The sequence below is a fragment of the Musca vetustissima genome, unplaced genomic scaffold, assembly GCF_032173495.1.
Source record: "Musca vetustissima isolate MV318-11 ecotype Yass unplaced genomic scaffold, APGP_CSIRO_Mvet_v1 utg28967, whole genome shotgun sequence".
Taxonomy (NCBI): Eukaryota; Metazoa; Arthropoda; class Insecta; order Diptera; family Muscidae; genus Musca; species Musca vetustissima.
Window position 1 is genome coordinate 18,931 of NW_026881305.1, and position 23,484 is coordinate 42,414.

Sequence of the window (23,484 nt, forward strand, 5' to 3'; positions counted from 1 at the left end):
TCAACATCATTATCTTCGTTTCTGTAGTCATTATTATTGTCACCACCAGATAGCCAGAACAAACTATTGCTACTACCAATAATCATCATAATAACAACAACAACATCAACAACCCGAACAACACTAAGAACAGCCACACCAGTCAGTCAGGAGAACTTCATCAGCATCATTGATAATTATCATTAAAATCCTCGTCGTCGTTGTCGTCGCCGCCTCACCTAGTAGTGCTTTGTAAAGGGGCAGCGTCGCAGTTGTCGCCGCAGTAGCAAAAAATAACAACAACAGCAACAACAAGAAAAAAAAAAAACACCAACAGCATTTATAATTATTATTGGCAAATATGCGTGAATTTAAAGTTGTCGTTCTGGGGTCTGGAGGTGTTGGTAAATCAGCCTTAACAGTGCAGTTTGTTTCCGGTTGTTTTATAGAAAAATATGATCCCACAATAGAGGATTTCTATCGCAAAGAAATTGAGGTATGTATTTTGATTGCATTGAAGTATCGACTAACTCCTTATAAGTTTATATTTAATTTTGTATTCTTTTTTATTTTTGCAAATATTTTGTGGGAGATGCAACAAAAGGGGGATACCAAAAACAAAAATTATACTAGAAATAGGTAGCCATTTGTATCCTGAAAAAATTAAATTTATAAGATCGGAAACATTTGGTCCTTTATGGTCATCCTATGTAGGGTAAACGCACCTAATTCCGGCATGTACCAATAGTCGGCATCTGTTTTATATAACTTCAAATAACTACAAAATCCTATAACTAAATATGAAAAATACCTTGAATAATCTTCAAAGACACTGCAATCTATCTCTGTATAAAATTTAATCGAGCTAAGTTCATTTATTCAGTCAAAAATTGGCATTTGGTCAATGAGGTTTGTCAACACTAGCGATTATTCATGTTTCTTAAGAAAAAAAATAGTGGGCATGACGATTTCAAAAGACTCGTAACTATATTAAAATTATATTTTTTCACAAGGATCTTCTTCATAATTGTAAAGAGCATAGAGGAGAATACTTTAGAATTTAAAATCATTAAAAAATATTTCTAATAATGATATTTTTATCGATGCCGACCTTAGGAACAAAAAAATTTAAGGTTTTCCTATAGTCGGCATATGGGTGAATAATAAGCATCTTTTCGATCATTTTGGCTCAAATGGGAAAAAATGTTAAATAAGTCCTCTAAATAACGATTAACTTATGAAAAATTAGTTTTGAGTGTTTTATATAATAGAAGACACGATTTTAATCTCAAATACTTTTAACCTCTGAAATGCCTTATTTAGCCATGCCGAGAATTGGATAGCAGGTTCCCAATGTCGGCATCATGTTTTATAATTCTAAGATTTTAATAAATAATAATATTTTATATAACTATTTCAATACAACACTGATGGAAACATCCCATAGTAATAATTTATTATTGCAAATAGCAGAAAAATCAATTAAAAATATAATTTTTGTTTAACTAAAATGTGACAAGCCGACTATTGGTACATAACATGCCGACAATTGGAAAAACGTGCCGACTATTGGCACAAAGGCACTATTTTAGATTATTATTAATTTAATGTACTTTAATACAAGATAATTAAACAAATTTGTATTCCATCGGGAAGTAAACAAAATTTCGAAACAGATGAACCTAAATACAATACCGTGGAAAATATGCACTTGGAATCGTGAAACGTTTAAAAAGCGAAAATTCTTAAAGTGCCGACTATTGGTGCACTTACCCTATATAAAATGAGAGCCGAGGAAAGAAGAAACCAGGGGTGAATTTAGGTGTTATAGCTTAGACAGGAGACATTTTTGTTTTGGAAGGTTATGACTTTTGATTTGATTTTATCTGGAGAAAATGGCTTACGTCAAGTTAAAAATCCTGATCACGGATTTCATCACGGACCCTAATCACAAAGATATACTTTTTTAGTTATGACTTTTGATTTGATCTCATCCGGAGAGCGGTTTGCGTCAAGCTAAAAAACGGTCAGGCGTCTTTACCATAACCATGTCTAGGGCCCCCAATTATAACGAATTTTTTTTGTGGAAATTATATTTCCTGATATATGGAAGAAGTCCTTAGTGTATTTTATAAGGCTTTGGAAAGACAAGGATCTCAGTGAATGTTTGGGGGATCATATCTCGGAAAGTATGAATTTCCGCAAGAATAAAATATTATATTTTTGTAATAAGGGCCCTTAGCATTCATTTGGACGGCAGTGTTCTAGTGTTTAGGTGAATGCCTATCTCTATGAATGTTAATCAGAACTATTACATAGGTCTCTTGGTATAGATGTACCGCTTGTACCTTTACATCTCTCCATCTAGATCCTAGCGTCCCGGGGTGGATACGCCCTTCTAGAAAATGTCAGTATACCGCAGAAAACTTCTCCAAATGGACTCGATGGTTTTTCATTCAAGTTTCTTAAATCCACCTTTCCAGAAGCTTTTAAAATAGGACAGTACAAGTTCCAAATTTGATGTTGTTGTAACAATAAAATACATATAATTGATTATGAATTGTCTGGTTCCTATATATCCAAATTCAAAAGTGTTTCAACTTAAATGGGTTGTGTCCATAGGGAATTTGGCGATAGATGAGTCGGCTTAACTGGGCAGTTGAAGAGGTGCAATGTGTCCTAGTCCACATGCAGGACATGTGTTAGGCATTGATCCGTCTAGTCTTGTCCAATAGGGACTGAGGCAGTTGCATTATCGTCGTCTAAGTTGAGCTAAGACTATTCGTGTTTTTCGGTGCAGCTGCTTCGCCTCTGCTACGATGGATGGGAGGTGGCCTCCGATTATGGTATCCATACAATATTGTTTTACTGCCTATGCGACTGCGTTTGTGCGAATGCCATTCAGACCAGCTTGATAGGCTTGTTAATCGAAAGGTTCACGCTTGTACATTTGGACGTCTCTCTCTAGATCATGAAGATCTCACCTGATGTACGTGGGTTGGGGGTTTTATCCATAAGCCTATGGCAGGGATTAGTGACTTGATGAGGACATTGTTCCTGCTTCTCAGCTTAACGCATAAAGCTATGGCTTGCCAGGCTACTCGAAAGTTACACCCAGTATTTTGGGGTATTTTGTGGTCGGAATCAGTTCTCCCTCGATGATTATGTTCAGAGAGAGAACTTAATTTCAGCCGTGTATATGGTGAAAAGTGTGGCTTGGGGTATTTTGTGGTTCTCCCTCGACCATTATGTTCAGAGAGAGCTTAATTTCTGCCGTGCATGTGATGAAAAGGGTGGATCTTAATTTGGTTGCGTATATTTCCATATTTCTCAAACGGAAGAAGCTGCCAAGTATTTGATCGTTTCTAATTCATCATAATCCTCACATAAAATGATATTTTGAATTTAGAGACCTAAATGAGAGTATTCTAAAGTGAACTTTTCCAAATGGATTCTATGGTTTTGCATCCAGGTTTCCTGGCTTTGATGTACCTTTATCTCATGAGTAGATTTTCGATGGTTCCGAAATCTTCTTGATCCTCACAAAAACAGCAAATCCATTAACATTGCATTTAGAAGCGAGAGACCTAATTCTGCAGTAACATGGCCCTTACTGTAGACTCTTTTATATCCATAGATTTGAGATGGATCTACATAGGGGTCAATGATCCAAAATGACCACAGCCTTACTTGGTCAACGTCTGTCCCATCAGCCCATTGTGTAAAAGCAATTAAGTAGCTTTAACAACAACATTGTAGGCACCCGCTGATTACCCGCCTGCGATAAATGCAGAAGGGTACCTGCTGCTACTCGACAAACCAGAGTGGTCTTGGCAGAATACAGATTTGGATGATGTAGATTGGGCACGAATTGATGGAGAGTTCAATAATATCTGCCCGGCATGTGGTATTGGTCCACATGACACGCTACACCTATTCAATTGCCCAGCCAAATCCACTCATCTAACCCCAATTTCATTGCGGACACAACCAATACAGGTCGCAGCCTTTTTGAATTTGGGGTTAGAAGGAGAACCAGATTAAGGAGAAATACACAGCAGTACAAGCTGCTACAACAACAAGAATCAAAAATTATAAATATTAGGTCCATCATTAAGTGTAGACCTAGACGAGGATCTCAATCCACAGATCTAGAAAATGATGACTCAATTATCATCTTTACCGTAACTTTGAGGCGTTCTTCGACGGAAGAGCCTATGAACTTTGTCACAACGAACCTAGGTGCAAAGTATCAAGATCCATTTGGCCGACTCTGTCTACAAAAAGAACGCACTCACTGTTGAACCTCAGCAAAGCTGAAATAAGAGTAATGACGGGAATCATTACTGGTCACTGCTATATCAGGGTTTTTACTAGTAAATGGGATCTTGATGCAATTGATTACTGTAGACTCTGCGTTGACGAGGAGGAGACGGAGACAATTGAGCATCTTCTGAGTCACTGTCCAGCCCTGGCTTACATGCGGCACAGACTAGTGGGTGCTCATTTTCTACCGAGTCTTAGCTTCTTCTCAACAACGGAACCTGCTCTAATCTACAGCATAATTATAAACCCAAAGTGGTTGGGAAAGTGCAACTTTGACACGTAATATATCTTCTGTCTGATTTCTATAGCCATCGACTTTATTCCATTCTTAGCTTTTTTATATCATTCTGTAAACTTCTCAGCTCTCTTTATTTTCCCAATCTTCTCTCCCCTATAGATCTGTCCTTATCTCCTTTCTTCTCTAACTAACGGTCTCAGAATGCTGCAGCCATATAAGTGACTGCACATCCCCAAACCTAACCTAACCTAGGTATACATCTCATATAACATTACCATAAATTTTCGCTATATGTAATAGGAGTTTTGAGATTTTGGGGAAATTGTTTTTCAAAGTAGGAAAGAAAATCTGGTTGGAAAAATATATAGTATTCGATACAATATACATAGTTTCAAATGAGGTTAGCAATTTGATTACAAATCCCTTATTATCCATTTTTTGATTTTTAAACAACAAGATTTTCACAAGCCAGATATTAAATGAAAATAATATTTTTCTCTCTCTCACTCTCTCTTAAAGTAAACAATCTTAAGGTTGATGCAGTTGTTTTTTATATTTTATTATTTTCTTCTTTTTATTATGGTGACATTGTTATATGATTTGTGCTTATCTAGTATCTGTTGTTTAATTTTTTTCAATGACTGATAAAAAAAATGCGTGGGTTGGGCGGGCGTCATTTGTTTGGTTTTCTATCCTTCCGGAATAAAAATTGGGATGGTTTCTTCTTCTAAATGTTTATCACATTTGAAAAAAAATTCCTTGATACTATTTTTAGCAAAATAAATGACAAAATATATATTTTTCATTTTAAGAAAAATTGTTTTTTTATTAAATTATATTTGTGTGATCACTCTCACACACACCCATCAAGCAAATGGTGCGAGAGACCGAGTGAATACAAAATAACAAAAAAATTCAACACCGATATTGTAGCTAGCATTCTGTTATCTAGAGTCTGACGACAACTATAGTTTTATAGTCATTTTTTTATAAATACTAAAACAAAAACCAAGAAAAAGAAAATATGTATTTTTTAGTGATAAGTACTATTTTAATGTATATGCACACACCACACCGCAGAAACCTACATACATATATGTATGTACGTACGTACGTCCGTACGTAATAAGTAAAGTTGGATTTTGTTGTCCGACATTATTTCTGTGTCTTGTGTGTTGTACGTATAGACAGAAGACAGACAGACAGGCATATGACGACGACAACGACACTGAAAATATCAAACCAATATCGCATTTAAAACAACAACAACAGCAGTAGAATTCATTCATATTGGAATTATGTAAACAATATTTTTTAAATGTTTGAATATTAACAAATGTTGTGACGTAGTTGGGCCAGTTGTAGTCCAGGCTACGGCTACCACGACCGACCACAACATTTTATTGTCCATTACGAAATCGAAAATCCTTTTTACCCAAAACCATCATGATGACGATGTCCATCCATCCAATACCCGTATTTATTTTTCACACACACACAAAAATGATATAAGAATTTCCATGTGCCCAGATCTCAGATCAGATCAATCATCATAATGTTATTAATCTCTTGATGTGGTTGTTGTTATTGTTGTGTTTTGGGTTTTTAGTAGATAAAAGCGAGAAACAAACAAACAAAAAAACATCCACACATTTTAAAAATGCAATATGTGACAATGTGTGTGTGAGTGTGTTCGCGTTGTTTGTAATAATACCCAAAGCTAGAGATATAGAGGTTGCTGGGTAGGTAGGTAGAATATTTTACTTGATTATCATTATACGGCTAGATTTAATTGATCTAAATGCTGCTGCCTTTGTGCATGTGCCTTGCAGAAATGGTCAAGTAAATTTTTGAAAAAAAAAAATAGTTTTCAGGGGTTGAAGTCAAAATTGACAAAAAGACAAAATTGCAATTTGGCAGAAGGTCGATCAGACAGAGGTGTTATTTTGGTATTCAACAAACGAAAAAAAAACATGAAATTAAAATGAAAGATCAAACTAGAATGATTTCGAATATGAGACCAAAAGGATTTTCTTCTAATAGTAGACCCATAGTGTCCAGATAGGTACTCTTATAGGTAGAAGAACAAACGAGGTTTCTTTTAGAGTATCTGAAAGGTCTTCTTTTAGAAGGCCAGATCGTAGCTCCAAAAAATATCAAGTGAATCCTTTTTTTAAAAGACATGAAGGTTTCCCTTTTAATAAACCAAAAGTGTCTTCTCTCACATATAGTTACAGATTAGAAAGCCGGTTCGGTTAACACCATGTGTACCAAATGGACACCAATCAGTTTATCTGAAAATAATAAGAGAGACAAAGAAGGTTTTTTTGGAAAATTCAATAATAAAGTCGGAATTTGGAAAAGGAAAGGCAATGAAAAGGGTTGAATTCTTCTCATAGAACTCTCAACTAGGAGGCCAGAACTTCAGAGGTGGGAAAAGGTCACGAAACACCAAACTAGTCATGGAAGACCGAACAAAGTCCAGAAGGGGTTTCCTGCAGAAGGCCGGATAAGTCTTCTTATTGGATACCGAATGAGTCTTATTTTGGAAGAACAGAAGGGGTTTCTTTTCGAGTATCTGAAGGGTCTTCATTTAGAAGACCATATGAGGTTTCTTTAAGTCTATCTAAAGGATCTTCTTTTAGAAGCCATGATCGTTTCTCCAATATCAGATGAATCCTTTTTTCAAAAACACATGAAGGTTCTCCTTTTAGAAAACCAGAGGTAGGCCTGGTCATGGAAGATCAAACTAGAATGATTTCGAATGTGAGACCAAAAGGATTTTCTTCTAATAGACCCATAGGGTTTTGCCTATAAAAGGCCAGATAGTTACTCTTATAGGTAGAAGAACAAGCCAGGTTTTTTTTTAGAGTATCTAAAGGGTGTTCTTTTGGAAGACCAGAAGGTAGCTCCAAAAAATATCAGGTGAATCCTTTTTTAAAAGACATGAAGGTTTCCTTTTAATAAACCATAAGTGTTTTCTCACAGGGAAGACCCCGAAAGGTCTTTTCACAGAAGACCAGTTCTTTTTTTTAGGAGACCGGAAGGTATTTAGTTTTTAAGACTGGAAGAATTCTCGTTTCTAGGAACAAAAAGTAGGAGAATCTTTTCTCCTACTTTTTGTCTACTCCCAGAGGTAGAACTGGTTATTGAAGACCAAACTTCGAATAGGAGATCAAAAGGATTTTCTTCAAATAGACCCATAGGGTTTTGCCTATAGAAGGCCGGATAGATATTTTTATAGGAAGAAGAACAAACGAGTTTTTTTTCAGAGTATCTGAAGGGTCTCCTTTTTGGAAGGCCAGATCAGAAGGGTCATCTCCTAGAAGAGCAGAAGGTCATCTCCTAGAATGCCAGAAGGATCTTCCCCTAGAAAGCCTTCTCCCAGAACACCAGAAGGATCTACTCTACAAACACGAAATAGACCTTCTCGTAGAATACTGGAAGGATGACCTATAAGTCTTTTATTTATAGATCAGTAGGTCTGATCTCTTTAAAGACCAATAGGTCTTCTCCCAAAGGCCGGATAGCTATTTTTATAGGAAGAAGAACAAACGAGTTTTTTCAGAGTACCTGAAGGGTCTCCTTTTTGGAAGGCCAGATCAGAAAGGTCTTCTCCTAGAAGAGCAGAAGGTCATCTCCTAGAATACCAGAAGGATTTTCCCCTAGAAGGCCTTCTCCCAGAACACCAGAAGGGTCTACTCTATAAAAGCGAAATAGACCTTCTCGTAGAATACTGGAAGGACCTATTAGTCTTTTATTTATAGATCAGTAGGTCTGATCTCTTTAAAGACCAATAGGTCTTCTCCCAAATTACCAGCAGAGCAGAAGGTATTCGCCTTGAATACTAGAAGGATCTTCTAGTATTCAAATAGGTTTTCTAACAGAACCCAAGACGAGTCTTCTCTTAGAAGAGCAGAATGCGCCACTTTTCTTGGTTTTATTGGCGGGAAACGGAATTGGAGTTTTCCCATCCCATAAACAATCCTCTCTTGTTCCTCCTCAAATGCTGTTCTCCAGCAGAATCGATAGCGACTTATGCGGCAAGACCGCCGTTCCTTTCAAATGAGGTGAGGATTCTACACTTCCTCATGTGAAGTCCGTAGTTCTGCTTTTCCACCAACTTCAGTATATTATCCAGTCCCTTAAAATATGGTGGGATCCACACCGAGGTAACCATACCACTCGGTATATCATGGACCACTACGGCTGCCAGTTTACTACCTTACCAAAGAGGGTCGAATAAGCTTGGTTCATCGGTTTCGACAATTCGCAGTTGGTGAATTTACAGTGGGAGTTGTGCCTTATCAGTTTTGTTGAAGGCATTTTTACGGGTTCTACTTCGGGCTGGCATCTACAGTCCCTTACCCTCAGTTTTTGTGGATGGGGGTACTGAGGGCTCAGACGTCCCAGCCACCAACTTTCTCTTTGTGATCGGGCCACTCACAGTCTTTTCCTCTTTGGGAGGGACTACCGTGGGGGCCTTTCAATCAATATCGTTCGGATAGTTCTTGAGCGCGCTTTTCAACCAAATTTGCTGCAATTTGTAATTTTGGGTTCTCATTATGTTGCATATCTCCGTTCTAAAAAATTATTAATATTGAAGCAAGTTTAAGGGTAGCCTCCATATAACGGTTCGCCTCAATATTCGGCATTTTGGCGACTTTGGACATATCTTTCAACCAAATTGGCTGTAATTTAGTATTTGACAAAAGCTTCAGCGTATCTCCCAAATAACGACACCCCCAATATTCGGTTTTTTGGCGACTTTTGGATACATTTTCACCCAAATTTATTAATATTCAGTTAAATTTCATATTTTCTGAAGGACGTTTCCAGGATTTAAAAAGACTTTAAATGACTCGAGATCAATATTTTTTCGGTAGACTCCTATCCGAAAATCTAATACCCTTTCGTGAATCCTTCAGTGCCTGATTTACTGTTTATATGACCCTCCAAACTGAAACTTTTGTGGACTCATCAGTGGTGTTAAGACTACATCATTTTAGCTTTTCGAATCTAGGATAAAACGTTTAGGTACTTGGTGGCCTGCATTATCAGATTCAATTTTTGCAAAAGGTCATTTTTTTAAATATTACCCTTGTTCTTTTATTGACAATCCCAAAAGTCTTACTTCATAAGTAAAGAATAATACTTCCTTTAAAACAAAAAGAAAGATACGACGAAATATTTTTTACAATAACAACAAAATATCTTATTTTAGAATACCCCTTTCACACATTTGCGGTAAAATTTTGTTCCATATTAAAATAACAACAACAAGAACAATGTTTTGTAATTAGCTGTGTATTCTGATATGTGAGTCATACACAAAAATAATAATAACAACAACAAAAAACATTGATTTTAGCCATGATTACATTTACGACAATCAAATTATAAATTATTACCTCTACAGAGGTACACACATGTAGTTATATATACACTAACATATGCGGTTTATTTTTATTTAATCTTCGTCTTTATTTCATTTCATTTTGTTCTCTTTTTTATTTATTTTTATTAGGTTGACAGCTCACCATGCGTTCTAGAGATCTTAGATACAGCGGGTACAGAGCAATTTGCCTCAATGCGAGATTTATATATCAAAAATGGTCATGGTTTTATTGTCATGTATTCCCTAACAAATCATCAAACATTTCAGGTAAGTTTTGCCAAAGTCAAACATCTACTGCAGATACAAATTGTGTAATTACTTCTTTTTGTTCATTTTTGTTTTCAGGATATTTCCAGCATGAAAAATGTCATAACACGAGTTAAAGGCAGCCAACCAGCTCCCATATTGCTAGTCGCTAATAAATTAGATTTAGATTGCCAAAGAGAAGTATCAACTGCCGAAGGTATGGCAATTTTTTTTTTAATTTTATGACCCTCACCGCTTTGGGTAACAGCATATGCAGAAGAAGACACCTCTTTACTACTTGAAAACTTTTAAAATTCTTCTTAATGATTATTTAGAAGTGAGTTAAGATTTCTGAAAATCCGACAATGTCTTGGATTACAATTCACTGTAGGACTGTGATAAAGAATACAACTTTTTCGGGAAGAGGATTGAAAATGCTTCTAGAAGCATATTTTCCGAACTTGTAAAATATTGGAGAATCTGACAAATAACTGACATAAATTCGTAAACAAGGTTCGAGGTGAGATTGGTTTGGGTCCACTGTATGATTATGACCCAGGGATACGTCCTTTTCATGTGCATTTTCGAAAAGAGCATTGAGCATTGCTTCTAGAAGCATATTTTCCGAACGTGTTATATATTGGAGAATCTGACAAATAACTGACATAAATTCAATAACAACATCCAAGGTGAAATATTGGTTTGGGCCCACTGTAAAACTATGGTCCAGGGATTAAATTCATGGGGCTCTCCAAAGTAAAAAATGTGGTTTGGACACAGATTATTATTGTAAATTCTGAAAAGATAATTGTACGTTTTTTGAAAATGACTTGGATTAAATGGATGGATTTTGGGCCCACTGTAGAGCTATGGCCAAGAATATATGCAACGTTTTCATCTGCATTTTCGAAAGAGCATTGAAAATACATGTAGTCCCATATTTTCCAAAAGATCCTTCCCTTCTGAAAAGTCAGACAATGAGAAGATTTAATGAGACATTGGTTGGGCGCCTCAAGTAGGCACTTTTCGGAAGAATATCGAAAATATTACAACATCCATGTATTTCAAATGACTCTTCCATTCTAAAAATTCCGTCAATGGCTGATTTAAATATATTCTGGACATCCCAGGTTTGAAATTGGTTTGGGCTCACTCTAGAGCATTAAAAAAGCTTTTATAGATAGCCAAGGTTTCCGAAATACCCTTCCCTTCTGAAAAGTCAGATAATGAGAGGATTTAAATTTTATATAACAAACCATTGGTTGTGAAATTTGTTTGGACCCGTAGGATTTTGATCAGTTATACAACTTGTTCATAGGTATATTCGGAAAGAGGATTGATGAATATTTTTTTTTCGGAATACCTAACCGTTCGGAGAATCGTAATAATAATTGACTTAATTGTTGGAGAAATTGGTTTTGAAGCACTTTCCGGAAGAACATTGAAAATGTTACAAAATCCAGTATTCCAAATGACCCTTCCATTCTAAAAATCGGACAAAGACCTGATTTAAATACACCATCAAAGGTGTTAAATTGGTTTGGGTTCACTCTATAATAATGCATTCTCGTGAAGAGCATTAAAAATGCTTCTAGAGCAAAGTGGGACCCCAAATAATTCTCGAATGGATTCTTAACAGAAATTTTCTAAAAAAATTGGCCGTAATTTGATATTTTATATAACAAAACCATTAGTTGTGAAATTTGTTTGGACACACTCTTTATTTGGTTTATGATCAATTATATAATATTTTTATAAGAATTTTTATGTGAACCAAATCCGTTTCAGACAATTTGGAGCCGATTTACAAATGTCTATTTTGCGCATGATAACTCTTTAGGGGGGATAAGAAATATCTAAACTTTGACTTACAGTTAATATGGTTTGGGTTCACTCTTATAATACCTTCAAAATTGTGAAAAAAAAAAAAATAATTTTATATAGCAAAGTGGAGCCAAACTTTGCACAACATATTATCGTTATAAAGCCTAGAATAAGTCCAAAAATGGGACCCATTGGTTCACTACTTTTGGGTACCTTCCCCACAAATGGCCAACATTTTCAATATTTATGAATCCAATGGATGAAAATATCTGAAGGAAATTATACCCATTATCCTTATGTCTATCCGAAAAGGGATATATACACTTTGATACAAATGGTCAAAATTTTCAAAAAATTTTAAATCCAATATCAGGCGAATGGAATGTTCGTTTGGAGTCAATCTTTGCACAACCAATTACCTTTAAGAAGTCTAGATCAAGTCCAAAGATGGGACCCATTAATCCACTCCTTCCGGTACCTCCCCCTCAAATGGTCAAAATTTTCAATATTTATAAATTCAATAACTTTGCAAACTTTGCATAATATTTCTACAAACTAGATCAAGTCCGAAGATGGGTCCCATTGGTCCACTCTATCTGGTACCTCCCCAACAAATGGTAAAAAATATTTAATATTAGTCAATCCAATATCAGGCGAATGGAATGTCCTATTGAAGCCAAACTTTGCATAACCTATAAATCCAAAATAAGGCTAGATCAAGTCTGAAGATGGGACCCATTGGTCAACTCCTTTCGGTACCTCCCCCACAAATGGTCGAAATTTTCAATATTTTTTAAATCCCATATCAGGGGAATGGATTGTCCGATTTGAAACAAACTTTGCACAGCTTTTTATCTTTACCAAACCTAGATCAATTAGAAAGATGGGACCCATTGGTTCACCCCTTCTGGTACGTCCCCCAAAAATGGCCAAAATTTTCAATATTTTTTAAATCCAATAGCAGGCGAATGGAATGTCCGATATGAACCAAAATTTACACAACCCACTACTTTATTTCATCTTAAAAAAACAAAGCTTTTTTGGACGTCAAATATATTCTTTGTATTGAGTAAATAAAATAAATAAATCCTCAGATCACTTCCTGCTGCATACACCCAAAGTGGTGTGGGGTATTTTAATCATTTCCTTATTTTTTATAAATATTGTAAATGTTTGTTTTAATTTTGTTGTTGTTCTTTTTTTCCCCTCTTCTAGGTGATGCTTTGGCCCAATTATGGGAATGCCCCTTCATAGAAGCCTCCGCTAAAGATCGTATTAATGTCAATGAAGTATTTGCAACAATAGTCCGTGAAATGAATATGACCCAGGATAAAAGACAGAAAAAAAGTTATTGTTGTTGTGCTCTTTTATAGAAGGATTCTGCTAATTATTATTATAAATATTATTATTACTATAATTACTACTATTATTATAGCAATTATGCACTTACGTACATATTATTATAATATAAATACAACACACAAAACAACAAAAACAACAACAAAACAAACAAAAAACCATACATACAGAGAGAAACAAAACAGCAACAAAAATAATTATAACAGCAACAACAACAAGAAACATTTAATACAACCCTCCCCCCATGATGTCTCCCAGCCAGCCGGATCCTACTCTTCACCCCCATTTCTCCCACACACACACACACCCCCACATCTATTCACTTAAAATGGTAATACCGAAAACAAAAACAAAAAACTTAATGTTAATTATGCGAAGATCAAATTGTCGTTATATACATATAACGAGATACTGATATATATGCAGATGAAATGAAAAGATAAGAAAAAAAGAAAACAAATGCGTGCAAAGAAAATTTAAAATAAATAAAAACAAAAAAATACTTTTCATTATTATTATTAATAATAATGAATAATATATATATTTATATATACATATATAATATATTTAGTGATGGCAATTATATAACAAATAAGATGATGAGCTTTTTTTCATCAGTACTGTGTAGTAAAAAACAAAACAAAAAAATAATAATAACAATAAAAACAAACATAAAAAATAAGATAAATCCGAAGAAGAAAAAGAAAAAAAACAAACAAAACATATTTTGTGTATGCCAATTTTGTATAGTGTATTAAGTGCAAATAAAAAAAAATAAAAACCCAAAACTCTACCCTTCCTCTAAACATCATCATGCCCCTCCTACCTTTAAAAAATGAGAAATATTAATAAGAAGTAATGGAAGAAAATAATAACAAAAAATTCAAGACTCTGAACACTTTAAAAGAAATCAAACAAATGTGTTTCCTGTTTTAATTTTTTAATAAAAAAATCAACCATTTTTTTTCGAACATTCATTTGTTTACTCCTCTCTCTCTCATTCCCATTAATACACTCTTACTCATTCACTCAATCTCCCACGACGGCTCCACTGCTGTCTCTGTTATGCACATTCATGAAAAAAGCAACTGGAAATTATTAACCTATAAACGAACATTTCGTTTTCTTGAGATAATTAAGCAAGCAAGAGATATTGTGCCAAGAATTTTAAAATAATTTTTTGAGATATTAAACTGCATGCTTGAATCTTTAAAAAAGTATGTTAGCCTGTATACCAACAAATAAAAATGTCGGCTACCGTCAAAATCGCTTTAATGACTTTGAAGGGATAGGTGAAATTGTTCGCCATTTTCGACTATATTGCAGACGCACGCAATTTAAAACCAATAATTTTTATTTTTGATATTAATTTAAATTTTAAAATTTCCATGAAGTACTGGAATCTTTTTTATTCCGCTAAGGTTTTGTTTAATTGTAACAACAACAACGAATTGGAATAACCTTCTTTGAGGAGGATATAATGCACATCTTATTCCAACTTTTCGAAAATCTTCATATAGACCATTGGCCGAAATATTAGGTCAATTTCGGGAAATATACAACCCTGTATCTACATTTTCTGTCACAGATTTTATTTTAATAAATAATTGATTTTCCACCACATTTGATAAACATTTTATGTATTTTTGGATAATTTTTAAACAACTTGAAAATTTCATCGATGCCTTTTTCAAAGCTCATTATGGTTATTTTTCTGAATTCAATATGTTTTGATAAAAAATGTAGATATCAGTTGGCCTTACTGGATGACCTTTATATGGACTATTTTTTTTTTATTAAAAAAATATAAATTTGAAAAAATATCGAATCAACAAAATAAATCCAAAATAAATAAACAAATCCCAAAGAATAATAAGAAAATAATTTTGAAAAATAATTCCCCATCCTGTAAAAAATTTTAAGAGAATATAATTTCAAAATGAGGAGATCCCCTGAAGTTTTTTTTTTTTTTGGATAAGGAAAATGTATCCTTCAAACTTGAGATAAAACCTTTATATTGTCACTACGCTCTCAAAAACACGAAATATATTTTTTGACGACGGACATGAAACCCCCGAATTTGAAAATTCGAAGTAGATTTTGTGATACAAACAAAAGTAATTTTGATAAAATTAAAGGGATTAATTTCGATACATTTTAACTAAATTATTTAGATACAAAATTCTATTTAATAAAATTAGATAAAATTAAAAATTTGAACTAAATTATAAAAATAGAAATTGATCTTATTTATATCTAAAATTATAATAAATCTAATAAATATTTCAATATTTATTTAGATTGTGACTAAATTATTTAGATACAATTTATTTGAAATATTTGGATTAAAAAAATATATTAAAATATTGTTTGGTTACAATTTATCTAAAAAAGATAAATTTTATCCAAATAATTTATATATTTGTTCTATCTATATATTCTAGATATTTGAAATAATAATAATTTTATTCTAGAATTTAATATATTCTAGAATAAAAATATTAATTCAATAAAAATATAAAAATATATATTGAGATACAATTTATCTAAATTATTGAAATGTCATGTTTAAAATATTCTATAATTAAGATAAATGTTATTCAAATAATTTAGATTTTTTTTCTATATATATATTCTAGATAAATTTTATCTAAATAATGTATCGACAATCTTGGTTTTCAATTTTTTTCTATATTTTTTTCTTTTAGATAAAATGTTGTATCTAAATAATGTAGATAAAATTAAAAATATTGTTATCTAAATAATAGAGATAAATTACAATTTTTAATTAAATTTTCAATTTCAAATAATTATTTTTTAATATAAATTGCATACATTTAATATCAAAATTTAGATAAATTCTAAATTTTTAAAAATTCTTAATTAATATAAATTATAGATAAATTTAATTATCTAAATTTAGATAATTCTAAATGAATATAAATATAAATTAATATAAATATAAATTAATATTTATATAAATTTATCTAAATTAATACAAATTTTAATTAATATAAATTTATATAAATATGAATTTATCTAAATTAAGATTAATTTAATTTATTTAAATAAAATAAATATTAATTTATCTAAATTAATATAAATTTCATTTATATAAATTTAATTTAACTAAATTTAAAATAAATATTAATTTGTCTAAAGTGAGATTAATTTAATTTATTCAAATCAATATAAATATTAATTTAGATAATTAACAATTTATCTAAATTAATGTTGAACTATTATTTAGATAACCCCACAGGCAATTTAATCCAATATTTTTTTGGCTATTAAATTATTCGTTTATTTATGGTATTGTACCTTCTGTTTATTATCTCAAATTTTCAAGTGGCTTGGCTGCATTATTTCAGTATGACAATTTTCATGAATGAATCAGAGTGTATGGCTAAGTAGAGAGAGTCTTCCCTCCGGTTCCATAAATTTGCATGTTTAATTTGAAAACTCAAATTCAAAAGCTTCCCTTACGGATTATGAATTATTATTTGAGTGTATTATTATTGGCACATTAGTTCTTCATAATGTTTCCTCCTTCCTTCAAATAAATACCAATTGTTTTTCATATACAACAAATTTTCCAGGACATGTTCTCCTCTCTCTCGCACTGAATGTATTTTTGACGCGTTTGTTTTTTTTTTTTTAGAAAAGAAAAAAAAACTTATTAATAAAGCATTTCGATTTTATGTTTTTCTTAAAGGAAAACAAAAAGACACAACTCATACGATACACACATACAAACACATCGACCAGATTTTAACTTTTTTTTAAAAAGTGATCAGTTATTAAAAAAACACAAAATTTCATTTCAAAAATAAAAACTTTCAAACAAAACGAATTACACTACCCTACAAGAATGTATTTTCGCAAGAAATAGGAAAAGAAAAAAAAGAAACGATAAGCAAGGCAATTAATTTATACAAGAAACTTAAGGAAATAAAAAAACAATTAAATTAAATTAAGTGTGGCTAAAATTTAGAAAGACTCTTAGACTCTACTTTTTAGGGCATAAATGAATACAAAAAATTATTAAAAAAACATCACTAATTTTCAATTCTGTTTTTGGTTGTTTAATATTTTTTCCTTCTCCTCCACCTAGTTAACAAATATTGACTAACACACACACAAAAGGGCATTTCTATTTAATTCTTGTTGTATTAATTTCCATTTTTTCCTCCTATTTTCAAAAAATGCACAATTTATTTTTTTAGATATATATAAAAAAAATTATTTAAATTAAATTTTTTAAAACTCTAAACAAATAATCATAGAAATTTTGTTGGTTCGTTTCGTTTTTTTTTTTGAGATAATATTTAAATGTGTTTAATTTTTTATTTTTATTAGATTTAAGTAAAATCTATGTATGTATTTGTTTTAACAAAAGTCCGAATGCATCAATTATTGTTTTTAGTTTTTTTTCATATATACAAATCTCATTACAACAACAACAAAAAAACATTATGTCATATTACCAACAACAAAAGTCTCTTAAAGACATAAAAACAAAATACTAAGCTATATATGTAATAAATTTATACATACATACAACCCAAAACTAAATAATAAATTATTAAGTATTTTGAAAACAAAAAAAATGAAAAAAAAACAAGAAAGATTTTTTTAAACGACTTTTTAAATTTATCAATTTTATTAACAGTTTTACTATTGTAAGAGCCTCATGAATAAAACAACAACAACAATAAATGTAACATATTTTTGTAAATTATCTGTAAAGGAACTTAAATGCAAAAAAACAAGCAAGAAAGTAAAACACAAAACAAAAACAAAAAAAGAAATAAAAAAACTATAAACTCCTAAAAAGTAATACATAAAAATATAATTATTTTATTTTCTTTTTTTTTTGTATGGACGAAACATTATTTTTTAAATGTGGAATGTAGAATTTTTTTTATATATACATGTTGCATGTTAATTTAATACAAACAAAAAACCAACAACAACAACGTACATATGTAATTGTAAAATAAATAAATAAAAACAATAATATTAATAATAAAACACAATAAATAATTAAAAAAAAACAACAACAATTCATGCAAAATGTGTTTTTTCGAAAAAAAATCAACCAAAACAAAGCAAAGCAAACAAGCAACAACAAAAAAAGTAGATTATGCCATATTATATACTAAAAAAAAGAATATATATATATATATATATATATATATTTGTGTAATTTTGATATGTCAAATGCAGAAATATTAGAATTTATATATATACACATGATGATGATGAATGAAGATTATGATGAAAAAAAAATGATCGTGACATACACTCACACACCACAACCAACAACATACACATCCAAACCCCCCTTTTATACTACTTATAAAGGAAATGAAAATGAAAAAAAAACCGAACAAAAAAAAAATTAAAATACATATACAAAAATTGTGTTATTTGTTTTTTAATCGATATAAATCGAATCGAGCATATAGGCTATATGGAGGACATTTTTTTTTTAAATATGTTATGTTACGTATGTTCTAAAAATTCACAAAATTACTCCAGTACCAAAAAAAAAAGTGACCGGAAAGTATTTGCGACCAGTTGCAGTTTTATCGAAAAAATAATTTTTTAAACCAAGTACGTCGTCATATGTACAGGATGCATCTGAGGGCAATAATACTGGCATTCGATACCACTTTTTAAGTACGTGAAAAAACGTATTGGCACTCTCTAATTCCTTTTCGCATCTACTTTACGCATATGTGGCATCACCGCACTCTGTAATACGTTAATAAATTAGTAAACTCAAAGGAAGCGAAACATGTAAGTAAGCACAATTAAAGATTTTATTTATAAAGTGTTAATTATTTTAATGAAAATCCAAAAAAAAGTTGCAGGCTCAGCAACATCAGTTCCAAACTTTAGTAGATTTTATGGTGTTCGTTCCTGGCCGATCGAATCATTTCAGGTATTCCACACGTATGGAAAAAAACCTCTTTTTATTTCAATTTGCTTTTCCGCGGTTAACTCAAATTGTATGTGCTTGGGACAAGATATTTCCTTAATCACCTCGCAAACTTGTTTTAAGCAACGCGACATAGATTGCTGTGATAATCCTAAAATATGTTCTTAGACAATTTGGTCTTGATAACCAACTTGTCCAAGCAATTTCAAAACAGCGGAGTTGAAATTTATCAGCACAATCGCCAAAATGTGGGAGAAATTCTATTCCCACGGAAAGCATTTCTCTCGAGAGAAAAATCCTCCAATCGTGAAAATATAGGAATATGGCATCTCTTTTTAATCAACTGTGGGTCTTTTTCATACTTTGTATGCCCTTATTTGTTTGCACAAATTTAAAGTGTTTATGTTGTTCCAAATAATTAAAAAGAAATAACGAATTGAAACCAAAAAAAAAAAAAAATGAATAGTATTGTCAAGAAGACAATTACGAGATAGATCTAATCCTCCTGAATTGTCACAATTATTGTAAAAGTTAAAAATAATTGAAACATCTGATATGTACTTCCTAACAGATTCAACAAATACTACCGGGTAAGCAAACCAGCATTACAATACTTGTTGCAAGTTTTGACGCAACATACTCCTACAAGAAAAAACAAATCTTGAATTCCAATGATTACTAAGTTGAGTGCCGCGTTACGTTTTTTTTTTTTTTGGTGAAGGTGGATATTGAACTGACGTTGGAAAGGATTCTGACGTTTGTATGGAACAATTAACATTTAGTTCTAACCTCTCCGAGGTGGTGACTGTTTTCGAAGCTCACCTTTGTCCTAAGTGGATAAAAGTGCCAAAAAGTTCCTGATCCTGTTTTGTATTTTAAATTCTGTGCAGCCTTTTGCCTTACATTTTTTTTTTGTCAGCCCAAAACTATTTTAAGTAATTTTGAAGAATGAACGTTTTTCCATTCGGCGATTTTCCGTTTTTTCCAAATTTTTCCACTAAATGCTGCAATTGGGTTTTATTTGTCTTCGACCTACAAATAATTAATTAATTTCTATTTCGATTTACATTTGAAACCCATAATTACATTTTTATCTCCCTTCGATTTTGTTTGTGAGATATTTTGAGAGGAAAGACACAAATCGAACTTTGTTATGAGGCCTAGATTTTCTCCTTTCTTCCTTTAATTCCACGCGGAATTTTCTTTATGATTGGGAAAAAGGGAGAATAAAGAAATTCAGCACGGAATTATTTTTGACGATTGGGCTGAAAGTATGTGTGTGAGAGGTAGCAGGAGGAGTGAACCGATTGGTCACATCTTCGAAATTAATTTAAGTTTAAAACAAATATCAAATATTTTGGATCATATCGGACATTCTATACGATTGTTATTGCATTAAAAATAATCAAAATTTTCGTGAGAAGGAGTAGACCAATGGGTCCCATTTTTGAACTTGATTTAGAGTTGGTAAAAATACGATGATGTGTTGAGTTCGGGACAAATCGGACATTCCATTCGCTTAATATTGGATTTAAAAAAATTTAACACTTTTGTCGGCAGCGCTTGGGAGCAGCAGATATGCGGTGGTCAGAACGATGTACACATCAATATGGACAGTTAAATAGTTGTCCACCTTCCATAGTAAAACTGTTCTATTTATAAACTCGACCATAGTACGGTATGTAATTCCACGATATTGTAAATCTCTATGGGCTGCGTCCACAATAAATTTGAAGACAAATCAGATTTGTCTGAATGAATAGAAGAGGGAGATTTTTCTCACTTTCGCCTTTTTCCGAAGAAAGCTCTAAAGGTAAACAATTGGCGATTTTAAACAAATGGAGAATATCATGTTAATTTGTGTAAAAATTTGCAACAGCTGACTACACATGTAAGTATTAAATATTTCAATGTATAATTTATGCATATTACTAATAATAATTCTTTGATTAATGAATGGTTTATATAAAGATCTATTAATAAGGTCACCCAGCAATTGAAATCGGAAAACAGCTGTTTTTCTCAGGTCTAATGTCAAAAATTTGGTCTTTGTTTACGTTTTCATAATAGAAGTCAATTCACAATAATGAATTTTGACAGCAAACTTGAGTGGCTGCTGATATCCAGCTGGTCTGCCTGGATGACCTTATTTATAGGCCTTGGTATACGCTAGATTTAAAAAGTCAGCTGTTAATTCTCAACTTTGGACTTTGTTTACGTTTTCATAATGGACGTCAACTCACAATAATGGATTTTGACAACAAACTTGAAAAGCAGCTGATATCCACCTGGTCTCCCTGGATGACCTTATTGCCAACCATAAAATAAAAACCGCTGTTTTGTTTCGATGCATCACATTATTGTATCAAGTCGCTTTTAGACTATGCCTTCTAAATCGACTCGATTTGTAAATCGAGATATCAAATCAGAACTGTTTAGACTAGTATTAAAATTAAATGAAGTCGATTTGTCAGCTGTTATTTGTTTACGTATACATACACATTTCACCGCTTTTAGAAGGCAAGGAACTTCAAAATATTTATAAATATAAATTATTTAGACATTTTTGCCACTGAACTCATGATATGCGTACTTTTCAAAAAAAGATTTTTGCAAATAAGCATTTATGGATATTTTGAGAGAAGTGGATCCTTTCATACACAAGGGTGTCATTCCCGAAAGCATCCAGTTAGCAGGTACCTTTAGATTTCTGGCTGTTTGTGGGTTTCAGAGGGTAGTGGTAAATGATTTAAATATAAGTGTTGATCGCACAACAAATATTGTGGAGAGTAATGAAAGTCCTGGAAGACAAAGTGTGTGCAAGCTGTGGACAGCTGCAGACCTGGATCCAGCCATGATGCTTTTATTTGGCATATGAGTGCAGCTAGGCAGCATTAACAAAAGACGAAATTGTATGCAAAATAGTTGGCTTCTAGGAGACAGTGGTTACGCTTTAGAAACATTTTTGATGACGCCCTATAATGAAGTGGAGCATGGATCTTGTCAACATCGATATAATAAAGTGCACACATCTGCAAGAAACATTATTAAAAGGACTATTGGAAATCTTAAAAGTAGATTTTTGATCTCAAAAATGTTAGGCGCTGTTTTTAATAGAAGGAATCCTTTATTTTCTTTAATTTTACTATAAAAACTAATGTAAATACTGTATTTTTTAAATAAATATTGTAAAAACACGTTAAATATTACTTCAGAGTTATTTTTCAATTTGTACGTGCTCAGAAAACACGTACGATCTCATTTCGTTTTCAATCCATAAGGCTATATGTGCTCGAATTATATTCCCAATATTTTTTTGAGAATTCGGAATGGAGCACACCAAATTTGGGAAAATATTTACATATGTGCTGTCACTTTTATCATCCATATGTAATTCCCTTTTTTTTGGTTTTGCGTGGTTTTAGTTTATCCTTTATTGTTAAATTGTTTTTAGTTGTTGTTGTTGTAATTTGGTTTTTTTTGTTGTATATATAAAACTGTGTATATGCATGGCACTTCATCATTCATCTTTCTATTATCTCATTATTAATATTAAGATTATTTTAACATTGTACATAAATAATAGCAGTAAAATTAATAGCATTCTTATTTAAAAAAATTGTATATATGTATGTGGTATATATATGTATGTATATAGAAGTATATGTATGTAAGATTATTTATTGTCTCCTCATATCATTACATGATGCTTATTGTATTCATATCATATATGTATGTATATACTACTTATACATAAGTGTATATATATAATATATATGTAAATGATGGTGGTGGTGAGGGGCAAATGTTGATGGTGGATTTGCGGTTGTTGTTGTTGTTTCTGCTGTTTTGCTCAGGTTTGTTTGTTTGATTGATTTTCTTGTGTTTTTTAAAAAAAAAAAATATTTAATAATTTTTTTATTTATATATAAAGTATAAAAAAAGAGTTTTATATATACATGTATATATATAATAATTCGAGTTTGTCGTTTTCTTTTTTTTTTCTAAATGTTCCTCAACAAGAAAAATTAAAAAAAAATACATATGTATTTTTCCTTATATAACTATATAAAAATACGTTCGTAAGTTTTTCTTTCCATTGGGTCGTAACTTCCGTTGGTTTTTTTTGGTGTGTATTTTTTTGTAGATTTATGTTTTCCGCGTACG

At 31.8% G+C, this 23,484-nt stretch overlaps 1 protein-coding gene across 1 annotated transcript; it reads left to right on the top strand.

Moving 5' to 3' along the window:
• Positions 1 to 326: 326 nt before the first annotated feature.
• On the top strand, positions 327 to 13,401 carry LOC133327260 (ras-related protein Rap-2a). Its single transcript, XM_061535816.1, has 4 exons — positions 327 to 475; positions 10,071 to 10,208; positions 10,287 to 10,404; positions 13,227 to 13,401. Exons 1-4 carry the CDS (start codon positions 341 to 343, stop codon positions 13,382 to 13,384), a joined length of 549 nt encoding a protein of 182 aa, XP_061391800.1. The 5' UTR covers positions 327 to 340; the 3' UTR covers positions 13,385 to 13,401.
• The last annotated feature ends 10,083 nt before the right edge of the window (positions 13,402 to 23,484 follow it).